This window comes from Suncus etruscus, chromosome 13, assembly GCF_024139225.1.
Source record: "Suncus etruscus isolate mSunEtr1 chromosome 13, mSunEtr1.pri.cur, whole genome shotgun sequence".
In the NCBI taxonomy this organism is placed as follows: domain Eukaryota; kingdom Metazoa; phylum Chordata; class Mammalia; order Eulipotyphla; family Soricidae; genus Suncus; species Suncus etruscus.
Genome location: NC_064860.1, coordinates 39,944,016 through 39,963,819, shown reverse-complemented (window position 1 = coordinate 39,963,819; position 19,804 = coordinate 39,944,016). Strand labels below are relative to the sequence as shown.

At 37.7% G+C, this 19,804-nt stretch overlaps 1 protein-coding gene across 2 annotated transcripts in view; it reads left to right on the top strand.

The window, feature by feature from the left end:
* CD200 (CD200 molecule) overlaps positions 1-19,294 on the top strand; it is a 28,301-nt gene extending 9,007 nt beyond the window's left edge. The window contains exons 3-6 of one of the 2 annotated variants that reach the window (XM_049785805.1): positions 2,435-2,755; positions 6,941-7,213; positions 8,486-8,593; positions 19,232-19,294. In XM_049785805.1, the coding sequence (XP_049641762.1) occupies positions 2,435-2,755; positions 6,941-7,213; positions 8,486-8,593; positions 19,232-19,239 (710 nt within the window). In that variant the 3' untranslated portion in view covers positions 19,240-19,294. Of the gene's footprint in view, positions 1-2,434; positions 2,756-6,940; positions 7,214-8,485; positions 8,594-9,126; positions 9,215-19,231 lie in introns of those variants that run through there. The other variant, XM_049785804.1, reaches the window with a different exon arrangement.
* The last annotated feature ends 510 nt before the right edge of the window (positions 19,295-19,804 follow it).

Sequence of the window (19,804 nt, the reverse complement as noted above, 5' to 3'; positions counted from 1 at the left end):
TTAACCTCAAATCTTAAGTGGGTTCTTTTTAAAGATTAGAGTCAAAGGAGCACCGCAAAAATGGTGTTAGAGTGGCAATTGTTGTTTGCATAGGCCCACCAAAATATGAGGGACATGGAAAGAAATAACCTTGGTCTAAATACAAAAAGACCCGACCCCTGAAGGTTCCTGGCACAAGACCAACTCTAGGCTCCAGGCAAGCTAGATCGTCCAATCCAAGACATTGTCTGTAGTGCCAACACACTTATATTTTTCACACAGTCTCTGTTGTTGGTATCAAGCTTCTGTATTAAAGATCCTGGAATCTGTATATCCAACGTTGAAGTCAGGATGTGGAGCGTCCTCTGGTTTCACCTCACAGTCAAAGTGCAACGCAGGGAGCTCTGTCCTGTAAGCAGGTCATTGTTGTTATTAAGTCTTCTCAGTGTTAATGGAAGTCTCTTTTGTGCAGGACAATGTCTGAGCAGTGTAGAGTCTTCCTTGGTAGCGGATTGCTTCCATGTGATGCTATAGACCAGCCTGGATGTTTTGTGGATGGCTTCCCTGGTTCAGGGAAATGCCCTTTCTTCTGAGGTCTGTGCCAGGTCGTTATGTCAATGTTCAGGGTGTAAGGTCCCTTTGCACTATAAGATTTGTCTGTACCAATCTCTATTAGATAGGATCTTATTTATATGTATAGTATTTTCCCATTTTAATGTGCCTATGCAAAAAAGGAGCAATGCCACGTGGTGTTCTTGGCGCATATGGGGGGGATAAGAACAATTATGGTTCAATCATAAGCATTAATCTGGGGGACTCTTTCTCTAAGATTCCTTGTTAAACAGCTCAAAAACAGAAGATGAAAAGTGGTTAGAATCATCACTATATAAGACAACATTTAGTAAGAATTATAGCTGTCAGAGAAAAAACACAAAATATTCTAAAGAAATACGTGTCCATTTTATGTATCTTGAAACAGTTTGGGGTTGTTACACACAATACACGCCTTTGGTCTGTGATAAGGCTTGTACACTACTGATTAAAAAGAGTAATGTAGATTAGAGATGTTTTGGGGGAGAATAGAGAGTAAAGGGATAAAAAAAAGCTTTGTAGGGATGTGGGAAAGGGCACAATACAAAATAAAGATTCTGGATACGTAAAACGTAACATAACAGTAAGGAATACTCTTAATACGCCCCAGCGCGGTTCTGTAGTTTTGGGATGCATAGGGAGGGATTTCTCCCCCCTCCCCCCAGGGCCCGATTAACCAGGCGTGGCCCTGAAGACCCACCAGGTTTGGGGGGGATCTTGGTCCTCTGGACTAGGAGTTCAGCCCAGGGGGCCTGTGGCTAGCTGTCCTACCCAGAGCCCCCAACATACCAGTCAAAGACCCAGAAATCCTGGCATGTGGAGTGTTCTGAGCCCAGCTGCGCCTCTGTAGTTTTGGGATGCATAGGGAGGGATTTCTCCCCCCTCCCCCCAGGGCCCGATTAACCAGGCGTGGCCCTGAAGACCCACCAGGTTTGGGGGGGATCTTGGTCCCCTGGACTAGGAGTTCAGCCCAGGGGGCCTGTGGCTAGCTGTCCTACCCAGAGCCCCCAACATACCAGTCAAAGACCCAGAAATCCTGGCATGTGGAGTGTTCTGAGCCCAGCTGCGCCTCTGTGGTTGTTAAAATTTTTCTCGTATCATCAACCTCCTGGATCTTTGGTCTGTATACCTCTGTGTTTAATATTCTAATATTCACAACTATTTCCTGAAAGCAACTAACACTATTGTTTCTCTTTTCTTTATAATATAGGTGTGAGTAGTATGTGTGTATGTGTGTGTGTGTGTGTGTGTGTGTGTGAGTAGTGTGTGTGTGTGTGTGTGTAATGTGCAGGAATCCAATTCTTCTTCACTTAAAATTATCACACTATTGTCTTTTAACCTTTTTCTGTTGCTGTCTTTTTGGGGAGGGGGCACACCCGGTGGCACTCAGGGGCTACTCTTGGCTATCTGCTCAGAAATAGCTCCTGGCAGGCACGGGGGACCATATGGGACGCTGGGATTTGAACCAACCACCTTAGGTTCTGGGTTGGCTGCTTGCAAGACAAATGCCACTGTGCTATCTCTCCGGCCTCTGTTGCTGTCTTTTATCTCTGTAGGTATTTGTAATACTTTTATTTGGCATCTCCATTTTCACTCTCATTTTCCCTACTTGATTGTTCCTAGGGATGCTTTATGAAACTTATGGCCGCATTTTTGCTTTCTTAATATTTTAAAATATTGCTTCTCTTAAATATTGTCCAAATATAAGGATATATCTTTTCAGCAACATCAGCATGAAGATAAATGTTTACTTCTTTGCATCCTTTTCTTTTTCTGCATTGGCCTTGGATTTCTTTCTTTTACTATATTTCTACTTAAAATTTAATATTCAAATGTTTTTTTTTTTATGATTCCATGTTGAAAGTGTTGACACAAAATGAAAGAGAGTTGTTGAACATGCCTGCTTCCTTAAGATGCTCTCTGAAGAGTCCCAAGGAAGTCTTGGTTGTGACATGGCAGAAAATCAAGTCTGTAAGTCCAGAAAACATAGCCACATTCAGCAAGAAGTTTGGAGTTGTGGTCCAGCCTCCCTTTAAGGACAAGCTAAATATTACTCAGCTAGAGCTCAAAAACTCAACCCTCACCATCTGGAATACTACTCTGGAGGACGAGGGTTGTTACAAGTGCCTCTTCAATATCTTTGGTTCTGGACAAATCTCTGGAGTCACCTGCCTCAACCTCTCTGGTGAGAATCTCTGAGAATATATTGCTTTAGATTAAAATTACTATTTTCAGAACGTGTGCAACAAAGTTGTGGTGCCTTACGGTCAAATCCTAACCTTAGGAAAGTTCATAAAAAGACAATTATCCTTAAATGCTTACTCTGATTATGATTAAGGAGCTATATATTGAATCTCTGCCTGAAGTTACCTTCTTTTTCCTGAATAATTGTTTTGTCAGGAGGTTTTTGAGGACTATAGGGAGGAGGAAAACAAATTATACAACATTGGTGATATAATTAAAATCTCCTATTGCATTAGAAATCCTCTAACTCAAAAACAATCCTATCCATAATCTGGACCACAGATTTTTATTTTTTTTAAATCTGCACACTGATTATGAAGTAGATCTTCTCAAGGCTCACTAAAACCTAATGCCTGTCATTCCAAGGACAGTGTGCAAATTGCTTCAGTGTATTCTCTCAGAACAGGAAAGGGTGTAAGTAGCAAAAGTTTTTCCTATCTAATGTTCACTAGGGATTTAACTGGATAATAAACATTTTAAACTCCAAGAACTTATTTTGACAGGATTTCTTTCTACTAAGAGCATACTAATGAGATAAAAAATTGAGAAATGGGAATAAGGTGTAACTTTGGGGCTTGTCAGACTTGATGTTATTTTTATTTTTATTTATTTTTATTTTTTTATTTTTTTGGTTTTTGGATCACATCCAGTGGTGTGATTCCTGGGACTATGCTCAGAAATCGCTCCTGGCAGGCTCAGGGGACCATATGGGATGCCGGGATTTGAACAACTGACCTTCTGCATGCAAGGCAAATGCCTTACTTCCATGCTACCTCTCTGGCCTAAGTTTTTATTTTATTTTATGAAGACAAAGATGCAAAGAGAGAGGACAAGGTGAAGTTACAGTGGGAAGACAATTATCCATAAACGGAATTCTCATTTTCAGCCAAAAAACATTAAGAAAAATAAAACAAAACACATACACAATTATTTTGTCCCTCAAGTCCCCAGATTGTAGTACATTATAACATTTTTTTTTTTTTTTTTTTTTTTTTTTTTTTTGGTTTTTTGGGCCACACCCTGTGACGCTCAGGGGTTACTCCTGGCTATGTGCTCAGAAGTTGCTCCTGGCTTCTTGGGGGACCATATGGGACGCCGGGGGATCGAACCGCGGTCCGTCCTAGGCTAGCGCAGGCAAGGCAGGCACCTTACCTCCAGCGCCACCGCCCGGCCCCACATTATAACATTCTTAGCAATACACAAAGCAATCTAAAGCCACAAAATTTATGGAACTCCTTTAACATTAAAGACTATAGTATTGTTGACACAGTTGATTATAATACATTATTTCATTAAGGATGAGTCAAAGGAGCACAGCAAAGAAGGTGTTAGAGTGGCTATTGTTTGCATAGGCCCAGCAAAATATAGGGGACATGGAAAGGAAAAGCCTTGGCCTAAATACAAGGAGACCTTACCCCTGAAGTTTTCTGGCATAAGACCAACTCTAGGCTCCAGGCATACAAGGTTGTCCAACCCAAGGCATTGTCTGTAGTGCCAATACACTTTTATTTTTCATACAGTCACTATTGTTGGTGTCAGATTTCTGTAGCTAAGGATCTTGGAATATGTCTATATCCTACATCAAAGTCAGGATAATGTGGAGCCTCCTTTAGTTTCACCTCACAATTAGAGGGTGATGCAGAGAGCTCAGACCTAAAAGCAGGTCGTTGTTGTTAAGTCTTCTGGGTGGTAAGGGAAGTCTCTGTTGAGTAGGTGTATGCCAGAGCAGTGGTAGGGTCTTTCCTGGTAGAGGATTGCTTTCTGGTGATGTTGTATACAACCGTAGTTGTTTTGTAGATGGCATCGCTGGTTCAGGGGTAAATGGACAATGCCTGTTCTTCTGAAGCCTGAACCAGGTCATTATGACAATGTTCAGGGTGTAAGGTCCCACTGCATTACAAAATTTGTGTGTCCCCATCTCTATTAGATAAGAACGTATTTGTATATAGTAATTTCCCATTTTAATGTGCCAAGGCAAAGGAAGAACAATGCCACAGGGCGTGATTGGTGCCTATGGGAACGCTAGAACAAGTCCAACAGTCCCCTTGACTTGGTTCTAACATAAACTTTAAATGGAGGGACACTTCTACAGACTTCCTTATTAAATAGATAACAAAGAGAAGGACAGACAAAACAAATACATAGAGGGGAAATTTTGAAATGGTTGGGTGGGGTGTTAAGTTCGGTGAACCACTTTGGTCTGTGATTGGACCTTTACGGTATTGAAGGTAATTGATGCTATTTTTTAGTAATAGAAGAGCATATTTAGGATTATTATGAAAATTAAATTGGCACTTTATGCATACCTACAATAGTGGACACATATAAGAGAAAACTCCATAGGTACCAAAAGAAGAAATGTATGATAATACCAAATATATGATATATGCATACATATCTTGTTTATAATCAGCCTTTCTAAAGGAATTTGGGGAGGGGGCAGAACTCTCAAGCAGTGCTCAGCAATTCTTGGCCAACTTGGTGGTGATTCAGTACTGGTGCTTGAAGACATAGTGTTGCTCTCCCTCTGCTGGGCTAGCGGCCACCAGAGTCAACCTAGTGGTCCTTGGTAGCCTCCAGGATTATATCTAGAAATATACAGCAGACCATCTGATGCCAGGAACGAAACCAGGATCCACATCTTAGCATGTGTCCTTGCTACTATACTAGCATCTGACCTCTCTATAGCACTTTATTCTAGGCTTCTTTATTATTCCTTTTCATATCATTCTTTCTATATCTGTCTGCCTGTCTCACTCAGTATCTTTTCCTTTTTTTTGTCTTGCACATACCCACATCTCTATTTTATCCTCCCACATCTATTTTCTTCCTTCTCTCAAATCTCTTTTTTGTTTCATTTTTTTCTTTCTTAGATTATATATATCTTTAGAGCATTTTTTCATTGATACTTCTTTTTATTTTTTTAATTTTCCTACAGTATTTTCTCTCTTTTTTTTACTACTCTTTCTCTTGCACATAATCTTTGAAATTATTTTTTTAAATACCAAATATAGTATTCAAGCTTGTAATTCTGTTGTTCTTTTCTGTGTTGTCTATTTGCACACACACAACATTTAACTTTCATTTAAGCCATTCTTTGATATTCCAGAGTACCACAGCAATGTCAGCCTTGCTTTTTCACTCTTCCTTTATTTCTCTTTATTTATTTATTTATTATTTATTTATTTATTTATTTATTTATTTCTCTTTATTCTCATGGGTGTTTAGTTAAATGGAAACTGTTTAAACAGAGACACAATCTTATAGCTACATTTCCTCTAACCCACTGTCTCATACCCACATCTTGAACCACTAAGGAAAAATTGAGACTTCCACTATACTCTTTCATTATCTTGTGAACTCCAGAGCCAACCACAGAAAGTTTTCATTTTTTCAGTAGAGATAAATTGCACTTTATAAAAAATTGAACTCATTAGTAAAGGGACTTTTAAAGGGGAAGAAAATACAGCTGGCCTAACAATGTCCTTTCTTGTAGCTATATAGGTGATCTCCAAGATCCCTCCAGCTGTCACTGTGTGATTTTTTTTTTTTTTTTTGGTGAAGGCTGTGAATTTCTGATGTATAATCTGTGTAGGGAGTTTCCAGGTTTCTTCTCTATATTTTTGACTAGTGTAGCATCAAGCAGAAAGGTCTATCTCTAAGTAACAGATCCAGTTACAGAATCTCAGTTTTTAAATTTCTCTGGCACAGGCCACTGTTTGGAGGTGCTAACTAAGCATGGCTGTCAAGTTTCTTGAGAGGAATACCCAGAAGTTAGAAATGCTGAATTGTCCATGGAAAAGACTTCTAGAATATTTAGGCTCTGAACTGGTTGGAAGAGAATGGAACTTCTCTCCAAGCTAATTCTTTTACAAACTACATAAATGACCTTTCTTGTTCCACTAGATTTTTAAATAATGATAGAAATGTATAAATAATGGATTGTCTATCCATTGGTCAGATAATTAATCACAAGAAGACTGAAAAGGCCCAGTTTATGTTGGATTTTCCCTTTTCTTTCTAGCCCTAATTGCCTTTCTGTAATAAAATTTCCCTATGTGAGAAGAGTTGGAGACTCAGGTGAGATCCTTAACTGATAGTAGACAATTATTTTCTTTTGTCCCAGTACAGCCCACAGTATTCCTTCACTATGACTTCTTTGAAGATTACTTAAATATTACTTGCTCTGCCAATGCTCGCCCACCCCCTGTGATCTCCTGGAATATTTCTGGGTCAGAAATACAGAACTCTACTGAGACTATCTTACACCCTAATGGGACTACATCTGTCATCAGTGTTCTCCATGTCAAAAATCCTAAGAGTCAAATAGGAAAGGAGGTGATCTGCCAGGTGCTGCACCTGGGAACTGTGACCAACTTTAGGGAAACTGTAAACAAAGGTAAGAGAATGTGGGGGAAAGTCAGCTGTAGTCACACCTGTGTACAACACAACCAGAAGGTCATGCCTTTAATAGCAAAGAAACCGTGGAAAGAATGGAATTAAATAGGAAAATAATAGGCTTGAGGAAGCAAGGTTGACATGGTATATTGCCCACAAAAATACTAATTGCTATTATTACTTATTCATTCCATGTTATTAACACTTATAGAGTGTCCGGTGTGTGTCAAGTTTTGACATTACAACATGAAGATTAGCATGCAGAGGGCTTGTAGTCTATGAGGGAAAATGCATTATGGGTAGGCTGAAATGGAGAGGAGATCATTAAATAAATTTCGAAGGATTTAGATTATTTCCTAGAAAAAATTTCCTTAAAAAATGTGCACATAGTGTACATTGTTGGAAAGGGGCAGTACAAATTTTAACAAGGGCAATCCAAGTTGTTTACACCACTCACCCCTTTTAAACAGAATTGCCTCCTGATTAACCTCAATTGCTCACTTATTTTTCCCGATACCAGCCATCTCTGGTATCTTGGAACCTAGAGAAGAGGTTTTGAGTGAGACATTAAGGCAACAGTAGTTTTAGGGGAAAAATGTTTTAATCTGTGAAAAACAGCCCCCACTATTTTCTTTCTGTAGTTTTGAATCACTAATTCCAGATGAGGCACACAGTACTGCATGTCACAAAATGCTATTGCTACATTGTGGGCATAAGGTTTTTGAACAAAAAAATTTCTTAAACAGGAAAACTTTTCTATTATGTGTGCAACTTTAAGGAATATTTCCCATTGTCATTTCTTGAAAAATCAAACTCATCAAAAAATTACACAAAAGACTTGTGGTAGATTTGGGTGATTCTGAGGAAAGGCTAAAATTACATACAAAATAAAAGCCCCAAACAAGCGTGTATATTTTCCCAAGAATGCCCAGTTGACTTTTATATCACATTTTAATAAAGTTTGGGTAATTTGTTTCATGTTAGATAATAATAAAAACATCTATCTTTGGCTATTTTATAAACTTAAATGTAATACACTCAAAATATATTATTTGACATAATACATTCAAAGTTATTACTGCAAATTATCTGAATGAAATTTTTAATGGTGTTATATATTATAAGTATCATGTGAAGTCATTAATATAGCCCTCAATCTAAATATTTGAGAAAAGATTTCATTGAAAGCCAGAACTTGATTAAAAGCTGTTCAAATTTTTGCATCAACCTTTCTTCTATAATTCTTTTTCCTTTTCTCTTTTAATATCCATAGGCTTATGGTTTTCAGTTCCACTAATGCTAAGTATTGTTTTCCTCATAATACTTCTGGTATTAATCTCAATCTTAGTATACTGGAAACGTCGCCGGAACCAGGATAGAGGTGAGTTGTGATTGGGAATATAAGGAAGGAAACATGATTTTTTAATGACAAATTGGAGGACACTTGAAGATGTAAACAAGAGGATGGTGACAATGTGTTTTTTGTTTATAAGATACATAAATGTTGATGGTATATTAAAGCACTTCAGCATCATTTTCAAGCACTTTCTTGTAGTTTTGTCTTTTTTGATTTTTTTATTTAGTAGGTTGTTTAAAGTTAATTATATTGGAAATTTAGAATAAGGGTTGATAAGAGGAAAATAATATGTATTTAGTCACTGTGAAATCTAATAGCAAAACAAGAGAAATAAGGCTCTCTACCTATGCTGCATTTTTCTAATGAAAATGACTATCCTTTTTACAGCATTTCACAGGCCACTCATTTAAGAGATTGAAATGGTTCAATAGGATTAGTGAATTAAGTAATCGTTATATGTTATAGATACTATATTGTTATTTCTATGTTATAGACTCATGCCTCACATTCTATAGGCAATATGATGAAAGTGACTTTGTTGTATTCCACTTTTGTAGCCTGGAAATTTACCTCATGCCCCTACAACATCTACCAAAGTGCCTTATGTATGAGAGGTGTTCAATAAATGTTCATCAAAATAGTAAATGTATGTATGGCTGGATGGGTGGGTCTATTTTCAAAGTAATTTTTTTCAGTTCTTTTTTACTTATTGAAGTTTTGTTACCTCATAAACTGCATCTAAAACAATTTTAAGTCAAAACACAAGAGAAATCAGCTGAAGATTTATTATTTGCTTGAGACAGTACATCACTAATTAAAAGTAATGCAAAGCTGCTATTACCATTATATTTGATGGAAATTTCCTAGGGTGAAAGGTTTTCTCTTCACATGACTACAAGTCTAAAATTTAAATTTAAATTTTATTTTATTTTGTTTATTCATTTAGGATTTAGTCCATTTCACTTTTGTATATTAGATTTCTATTTTAAAAATCTCACTAAAATGCTCCTCTTTTACTTTTCACTTTAGATCTCATAGACAAATATTATTAGATTGGTTTTTAAATACTTTTTGTGCATACATCTTCTATAAATGCTGAATTTATTATTCTGATTTTATAAGAAAAGAAAAAAATCTGTCACAAACACTTTTCTAAAATTAGATATAGACATTTGTTATGTCTGGAGAAGAGATTGCTTGTACTTTTCCAAAAGTTTGTAATTTCAAAACATTTTTCTTTTCCAAAAAGAACCAAAGCCAAGAGAGAAAAATGGACTTCCTTCCTTAGGTTCACGTTGGTAGTTGAATGCGTTCCCAGGTCTGGTACAATGTTCTATAGTAGCTTCTTCCATTTAGGATGGCCTGGAGTCCTTACATGAAAGGCACTATCATCACCAGTCACATTAATTTTATTCTATGTTTGCTATTGCTGCTGTTTTTTGTATTTAAAAAGAATGATCAGAACCTTTGCTTTGCTCAATGATTGCTTCCTGATTTTCTTTTTTTCTCTTTGTTTTAAGCAAAAAGAATGTGATCATATGAGAAAAATATCAGCAACTTTTTCTGAACTACAGACATCAGACTTATTTTTCTTTCTTTTATTTTTTTAATTTTTATTTTGACCATATTGGCTTACATATCATTCACAGTAGCATTTTAGGTACATATTAACATTGAATCAGGGGAATTCCCATCATCAAATCTGTCCTCCCTCCACCCCCGTTTTCTTCCTGCAACCATATTCCCCACCATCACCTCCCGAGCTGCTAGAGTAAGTGATCCATCCCCCCTCTGTGTCTAGCTTACAACTAGTGATCATATATCTGTTTGGTCCTGGTACCCTCCCTTGTTCGAGTTATGTAGTTTTGTTTGAAGGAAAGAAAAGCAACAGAATGGGGTAAAAAAATCAAATAAGCTGAAAATGGGAGGAGTCGCAGGGGTCCTCAAACTTTTTAAACAGGGAGCCAGTTCACTGTTCCTCAGACCATTGGAAGGTCTGACTATAGTAAAAACAAAACTTATGAACAAATTCTTATGCACACTGCATATATCTTATTTTGCATTGAAGAAACAAAACAGATACAAATACAATATGTGGCCCGTGGTCCATAGTTTGAGGAATCTAGAGGCTTTCAACCTCAATTTGAGAGAGGACAGGAAAAAGGTAATTGAAACACTGCAACAATACAGAAAGAAATATCAAATGAAATATCCAGTGAGCACTAACAGCAATGATGAGCACCACACAATAGTCTCGGTCCTGAAATCAACCATGCCGGAGTGCAAAAAGAAGAGAAAGATAAAATAAAATAAAATAAAATTTGGAGACATCAACTTCAATATCTACACCCAAATAAAGAAGTCAAAAAAATCAATCAATAATTAAATATATAAGTGGATAAAAGAACTATTTTGTGTCTTTTTTTTTCTTTTTCTCCCTTCTTAGGCACAGTAATTATTGGGAACATCATAGAGGGAATTCCCTTCAGACTATGGCCCGCGGGCCACATATTGTATTTGTATCTGTTTCGTTTCTTCATTGCAAAATAAGATATATGCAGTGTGCATAAGAATTCGTTCATAAGTTTTGTTTTTACTATAGTCAGACCCTCCAATGGTCTGAGGGAGAGTGAACTGGCCCCCTGTTTAAAAAGTTTGAGGACCCCTGGTCTAGGAGATACAGGGTTTCTCCACTCTTGAAATATACTGTCATGGGATTAACTATAGACTCCTTGTATGATCATTTACTCTCCCCTCAGTGCTTTTGTGGTATATGGAGGACTTCTGCTTTGTCATGGATGGTAAATTCAGACCTCTGTATCTAGAGATCCTGGTCATAATTATTTTTCTAAAACAATTTTCCACTCATTATATCCAAGTGTTATGGTGTATCCTAATAATAAAGTCATTAATAACTAGACCCTTAAGCTGCATCTTCTTATTCTCCACTCTAGTTCCTCTTCTGACACAGACACAAGTTGATCTAAATTTTATATTTCAATCTTCAAAAGGAAAACTTTTCTAGGCATGAAGACATCTCAGTTTCCTCAGTCATTAAAGAGCAAATATCCATAAATATAAATGTTATTAATTAGTTTGGTTTGGGGTCATTTAGCCCTTTTATGTAGAACAATATCTGTATAGTATCTGTACAGTTAAAAATTTTTTTTGTTTGTTTTTGGGCCACACCCAGTAATGCTCAGGGGTTACTCCTGGCTATGCACTCAGAAGTCGCTCCTGGCTTGGGAGACCATATGGGATGCCGGGGGTTCGAACCGCGGTCCGTCCTACGCTAGCGCTGGCAAGGCAGACACCTTACTTCTAGAGCCACCACGCCGGCCCCACAATTAAATATTTTTAAAAACTAACTTTTAATTTTTAAAAGTTTATAAATGAAAAACTCCTCTACTAAGAAATGTTCCAACATCTTAATTTCGCATCTAGACACTTTTTTTTTTTTTTGGTGTCTTTTGCCAATTATTTTACTTGGAAAATAACAGCACAGCAGTAGAGTCAAATCTGTATGTTTGATCAGATCCACATTTTTAGGCCTTATTGCCAAGAGAAGTCTGGCTTGTGGGCTTTAAAATAAAAGAAAAAAACAATAGGGTTATCTCTATAAAAGTACTCATTATGCTTTACTAAGGATACAAAATTCTACATGCTTCATTAATTTTTATTGCTTATTTTCCAAATGCGCACAGCTTTGTTAATAAAAGTGACCAATTTTATTCCACAGTTCTTAAGGTCTCACTAGGCCAGTGGTTCTCAAATAGTGGGGCGCGTCCCCCCAGGGGGGTGCGAGGCTCGGTAAAGGGGGTGTGTTTAAGCCCATGTTTATATCTCTGTATGTCTCTGGAGCTGAGAGTTGCTGTGTCCTGCTTCAAACCCCGCTTCAAAAAGCTATGCATTGCAAAACGTACTCATTGTAGCCATTAATCCAGACATCACCTCTGATTAAAAAATCAGCTCAAATTATTTTATATATTTTTGTTTTGCAGGTTAAAGTTTTTATTAATAAGGATACTATTTACAGTAGCGTGGGGGCACGAAAAGTGTTTTCTTCTTCCTAGGGGGAAATGACAGAAAATAATTGAGAAGCACTGTACTAGGCTAAGGTTCAAGTACTAATAGCCTCATTCTATTTTTGATACCTTAGGGGAGAATCCCTCTTTCCCAGCCCAGATATTGCCACCTACCTGAGATCTTCATTTCTTTTCATCTTCAGTGACAGAAATGACTAGTTGAGCTTTTCTTATATAAAATCAGTTTTACACTCCAGTCTTCCACTTTTTCTTCTAAAGATCCTAATGACTACAATGAGACTTCTTGTGAACTCCAGAATAGCCTTTGCATCTCAAGATGCTCACTTCCTTTACCTGTGTTTAGTACTGTTATTAGCACTGGTTGTATGACAGAAGAAAACGCTGCAACTCTGATGAAACCTCATGGCGTAGTGGACCAGACTAGTAAATTAACAAGTAAATACATACTATTAAACATAAGAAAGTAGCTAAATAGAAATAGACCATGCCATGAAAGAGAATAACTTGGGGATAAATGGTTTATTTTGTTAGGGAAGGCCTCTAGAAAATGAAGGGTAGTTGGAGACCTAACTTGAAAGAAAAGGCCAGCCTATTGGAGAGAAAAAGGGAAATGGCTAGAAAATGGTTGCTAAGTTAGAAAGTAAACAAATACCAGATGGCTTGTTGATTATAAACTCTAAGTAAAGAAAGTACACTAACAATGCAACAAAAATAACTCAGACTCAAAGCTTTGGTATTTACAAGCGAGGAAGGGAACATGATGTTGAAGAAATGAACAGAGGACATCAAGTTGATAGTGTGACGGCACTCTAACTTTGATGGTAAATATAATATATGATGTAAATATATATCTAGATATAAAGATGTATTCCCCAAATTACACAGTATTGTAAAACAAATGACAATTTAATCAAAGTATTTTTTTAAACAAATGTTAAGGTGGAAAAGTCATTATTAATTTGTAACAGTCTTATTCAAAGTGCTGCTTAGATGCTGTAGTGTTAATTTGTGTGATTTTCCATATCAGAGAACCTGAGGTTGCTCCATATTGAAGAAACTCACTATCTGCAGAGTATTTGTTTGTAGTCTTTGCCAATATTTGTAAATATTCCCACAAAGGTTAGTTTTAAGCTCCCATCAAATTTAGCTGTCTGTCAGAGGCATTTTGAAGCTCCACAGTAATGTTACCAATAAATGTTACTTTAAAAAAGATTTCCGGGGCTGGAGAGATAGCATGGAGGTAAGGCGTTTGCCTTTCATGCAGGAGGTCATCGGTTCGAATCCCAGCGCCCCATATGGTCCCCCGTGCCTGCCAGGAACAATTTCTAAGCCTGGAGCCAGGAATAACCCCTGAGCACTGCAGGGTGTGACCCACAAAAAAATACAAAAAAATAAAAATTTCCAACTCAAAATTTTTTTCATCCTTATTATGTGTATTTTTAAAAACTATGTAATTGTTAAATGAAACACATGCTTTTAGTAAGTAAATGTGGGCAAAGACGGGAACTACAACCTTTGGGTGAATTTCAATAAGATTCTGAATTTACCTGAATTTGTTTAAACACATGGGCAGGAGTAATTGGAAGGGGGAAGAGCACACAGAGCCATCTTAGATGTTAGTTAACTGTAGAATATTTGGGTTGGAGATAAGCCAAATAAAATAGAATCAGAAAACACAGGATTCAAAAATCTAAACTATATACAGAATTAAACTTGCAGTGGCTAAAATTAATTCATTTGTATATATATTTATTTGTACATATTAACATGTATATTTCTATATCTTTCGAGAAAAAATTAATATTTTTAGTGTCTGGTGGTGGGGTTTCTAAGTGGCACTCAGGGGCCCAGAGTCTAATCCCAGTGATTTTTGACTGGTCTGATTATTGAGTGTTCTGGCCTAGTAATGTTGCACTGCTCCTGAGATCAGAAGATTGCTTCTGAGATCAGAAGATTTGTGCGGTACCAGGGATTATGGAGGGCATATATTACTGGGTATGAAGTTCTGGATCTCAAACAGGCAGGGCATATGCTCCATCTTTTTCAAATCATCTCTACAATCCAAGTGATTTTAATATGTTATTTATTTTTTTAAAATATTATTAAGGCAATTCTGGCTTATAAGATTGTAAATATTGAGACTGGAGTGATAGTACAATGAGTAAGATGTTTACCTTGCAGTCAACCAGGACTCTATCCTCGGCACCCCATATGTTTTCCTGACACCACTAGAGGTAATCCCTGACTACAACAGGGTATGGCCCCAAACCAAACAAAAGACTGTAAATGGTTATATGTTTTAGGGATACTATATTTTGACACCATACTTTGTACCGAAGTGCCAGTATACCTATACCACAGTACTTTTACACTCTATACTGCTCTTTGCTAACCTTAGTTTTGTGGTATTAGTCTAAGACAGTTTAAACTTGGATTTTGGACTTTGCGTCTTCCTACTTAAGCCATCTGGGAGAACACTCCTCTGTTGCTGGATTATAGGGGTTCTACATGGCAACCATTTACTTATGTAACAATTACAAATGAGGTGTTCATTTACTTTCCTCCTGATTTGCTTAATATGACTCTCTCTAGCCATTTATTTTTATTGTCATAAAAGGTCTGATTGCTTCTTTTATTGAAGCTGATAGTATTCTAATATATAGATGAATTGATTGGTAGAAAGATATAGAAAAATATACCTCATGTCATAGAACCCATGGGTAGTTTCCAGATCTTAACTATTGCAGAAATTGCTACAATGAACACAGTTGTTGCATGTCTTTTAAAATTAGTTTTGTGTTTTTAAAATTGATAACAAATATGAAATTGCTGGACTCTATGGTATATGTCTTAAAATTTTTTTGTTTGTTTATTTAGTTTTGGGCCACAAATATCAATGTTGAGGGGTTATTCCTGGCTCTGCACTCAGGAATTATTCATGGTGGTGCTTGGAAGACTACTTGGGATGCTTGTGATCTAACCCAGGTCAGTCTTGTGCAAAGAAAACACTGTATTGTTGTAGTTTTAATTTAATTTAAAGAGTACTACTGTTGGTAGGTGGATGGTGAGGCCTTTCTAGGGTTGGCCTGACTCCTGCTGCCCCTTAAGCCCAAGCAGCAGGGTAATGGCAGAGAAACTCACAAAGCAGTTAGATGAAGTTCCAGGAGTCAGCCAGCTTTATTTTACGGTCCCTGCTGCCATGTACACCTCCTCATATGGCCTCTATGCTAAGTCTTTTCCTAGCAGCTACTTCTCTACTCCTTCTGGCTCTCTAGGCCTCTGTCTCCCTTTCAGCTGCTCTGCAGGCTTCCTTGCTGACTAACTCCCTTTGCTGATGCTGATTTGCTGATACTGAATCTGATGCTGAATCTCTCTGTTGAATCTCCCTATTGATTCGCGCTTCTGCCACACTTCTCTCTCTAACTCTCCTTCTTAATCCCTCACAGACTCCTCTACATGCCCATTCCAGGTGTGGGTGGTTCTGATCATTCAGGTGGTAGAAATAAGCAGTTTGGAGAGGGCATACCTAGTGTTTGCAAGAAAAGGAAAGTTATAGAGAGAAGTGTGACAGAAGCGAGAATTAACAGGGAGATTCAACAGAGAGATTCAGCATCAGACTCAGCATCAGCAATTCAAGCATCAGCAGTAACATCAGCAAAGGGAGTTAGCCAGCAAGGAAGCCTGCAGAGCAGCTGAAAGGGAGACAGAGGCCTAGAGAGCCAGAAGGAGTAGAGAAGTAGCTGCTAGGAAAAGGCTTAGCATAGAAGCCATGTGAGGAAATGTATATGTTAGGTTGGACCTTGAAATGAAGCTGGCTGACTCCTGGAACATTATCTGAGTGCTTTGTGAATTTCTTTGCATCACCCTGCAACCTTCAGACCCACAGACCCATCACGCCGTAAGGGCTGCAGGCGCCAGGCCTAGCTGAGAAAGGTTTCACCATCCCTACACCAGTTCTAGGACTCATTAAACTAAATTAAAACAACATACTATATCACTCTAGCCCTGGTATTTTTTAATTGGGGGGTGAGAGGGAAATATATTGTGACCAGACTGTGAATTCCACTTTTCTCCTATTGCTTTCCCAAATAAGTTCCCCACCTTAAACAATTCTTCCTGAATAAAGCTTGTTTCTCCAGATGGATTTTCTTTCTTAACCATGTTGTCTCTCTGTCTTCAGTCTGTTTGGGTATCCTTCTGTCTCTTGCTGTGAAATTCTTTTCTCATTATTATTATTATTATTATTATTATTATTATTATTATTATTATTATTTTGGTTTTTGGGTCAAACCCGGCAGTGTTCAGGGGTTACTCCTGGCTCTACACTCAGAGATCACTCCTGGCAGGGTCGGGGGACCATATGGGATGCTGGGATTCAAACCACCATTCTTCTGGATGTAAGACAAACGCCCTACCTCCATGCTATCTCTCTGGCCCCTTCTCATTATTTTTTGGGGGGTTGAAGGGCCACATCTGAGTGTGCTCAGGTCTTGCTCCTGACCCTATGCTTAGGGTAATTTCTGGAAGTACTTAGGGGACCATTTGTGGTGCTTGGTATGGAACCTGTTTTGGCTGAATGTAAGGCAAGTGTTTTATTGTTGTTTGGGCCACACCTGCAGTGCACAGGGGTTGCTCCTGGCTCTGCACTCAGAAATCGCTCCTGGCAGGCTCCTGAGACTATATGGGAAGCTGAGGATCAAACCTGGGTTGGTCCTGCAAGGCAAACACCCTACCCACTGTACTATCGCTCCAGCCCCCTATGGCAAGAGCTTTTTTTGTTTTGTTTTGTTTTTGTTTTTGGGCCACACCCGGTGTTGCTCAGGGGTTACTCCTGGCTATCTGCTCAGAAATAGGTCCTGGCAGGCACGGGGGACCATATGGGACACCGGGATTCGAACCAACCACCTTTGGTCCTGGATCGGCTGCTTGCAAGGCAAACGCTGCTGTGCTATCTCTCCGGACCCGGCAAGAGCTTTAACCCCTGTACTATCTCTTAGGCCCAAGGATTTGTTCGGGGGTTCAGGTTGGTTTCTATGCAGGTAAATCTGTGTTTTGGTATAAATTTGCTGTGATGGAAGGACATAAATATCGATTCTTCCTTCCCAGCTGTTTTAGCTCCACCCTATCACTTGTTTTCTTTCTGTAGAGAAATACGAAGTAGTCACTTACCAAAGTTTGTTCAAGTAAGGAGGTAAATTAAAGGCAGGTTTACAAGAATATTTGTGGGTTTCCAGGAAAACTAGGCCAATAGAATAATTTTAAGGCTATTGAATTTAATAATGTAAAAAAAAAGACTGCATTTAAGAAACTAGAGTGATATTCTAGGCTAGGACCTAGACTATCTAGACCCTAGACTCTAGGCAGTGATGGCTAACCCTTTTGAGCCCGAGTGCCCAAACTGCCACACAAAACCAAAGAATTTTCTCAAAGTGCCAGCATGTCAATTAAACCTTAATAACAGGATTTTAGAATCTTAAAACTCTTTATACATTTTATAAATTTATTAATTGCAGACCTTCCCATGTGCCAGCTGCAAGGCCTTCGCATGCCACTGCTGGCACACGTGCCATAGGTTCGCCATTGCGGGTCTAGTGGATTGGGCACTAACCTTTGCATATGTAGTCTCAACTTCAATCTCTGACACCTTATATGGCTCCCTGAGGTCCACCAGAAATGATCCCTGAATGTAGAGCCATTAGTGAGCATTGACTACAGCTGGGTGTGGACCCAAAACAAAACAAAACAAAAAATTGCATTTTATCTCCTATTTTATTAATACATTTTTATTATACTTTACAAAAGCTTGAGCAACCCTAGATTTTGGGCTAGGAAAATGATTTTGTACTCATTACTAATATTAAAAATATTAGTGGGATTAGAAATGCAAGGCTTTGAAGACTCTGTAGATTTCTTGATATTACACAGAGAAGATTACCAGGATAAAATATGTATTCTTTACTTCACCATCAACATTGACTAGATTATGTGTAGGAGGAAAAGGATAGCTTTGGAAAGCTGAACTATTTTGTGGTCATTTTCATTTCAGTACCCACAAAATTATTACCCATCGAAAGCAAGTTCAAAATCTTATAAATACAATACATTCTGACTAATTGGAAATCTTGAATAGACTCAATCATTTTGATTGATTTTGCAAACCATTTTTTCTTAATTACTTATACTCTTTTAAAGAAAGTCACAATCACCTCACATCAAATTGGATCTAATTGGATCAGGGATATTTATTTTCTCACCTTTGCTAAGAAAATAGTCATAAGGGTCCGGAGAGATAGCATAGTGGTAGGACGTTTGCCTTGCATGCAGCTGACCTAGGATGGACCTAGGTTCGATTCCTGGCATCCCATATGGTCCCCTGAGTCTGTCAGGAGCAATTTATGAGCTCAGAACCAGGAGTAACCCCTGAGCACCACTGGGTATGCCCTGCCCCCCCAAACAACAAAAATTAAAAAGTTTTTATAAAAAGAAAAGAAAATATTTATAAGGAGAAGTCAATGTTCTTAATTCAGTTATTTCTGTATTACATGATTAGAATAGATGTAACAGATGTTCAAAATTGCTTTTTGTTGTTGTTGTTGTTTTGTTTTGTTTTATCTAGAGCCCTAATGGAGATACATATAAAGTTAAAGTTATTCACTGGCCTACTTGAATCAGAAGAAAAAATTATTCTCCAAAAGAGCAAGTGGTGTAGAAATAAATAAAAATTTCAAGACTTTCTACTGCCAACTAAGCAACACAGTGCCGTGTCAGTTCCAAGAGGGCATCATTTATCTCTCAGGTCTGTTGTAGGATTTCCTATAAAGTACTGCAGTGTTATATATTGAAAGGACATTGGACTTAGAATCAGTAGCCACTACTTTGAATATCAATTTAATTACAGCTAGTGGCAGCCCTTCCTTGGTCACTTTATCTCTGCACTTCCATCTATCGCATTTAGAAACTGTGTTGGATCAGATCATTTGTCAATTTGCTATAAAAACGGTTCTAATTCTAGAATATAAAGAAATAACAAAGGTAAAAGAGTGAAAAGAGAAGAAAGTATATGGAATGGTTAAGGACCAAAGACTATCTTTGAAACTACAATACCTTTTGCCTTTCTTTTTAATGTTTTATCTTCTATGCTTTGATGTGTATTTAGGTTTCTTGAGTAATTTCTTCACCATTTTATATC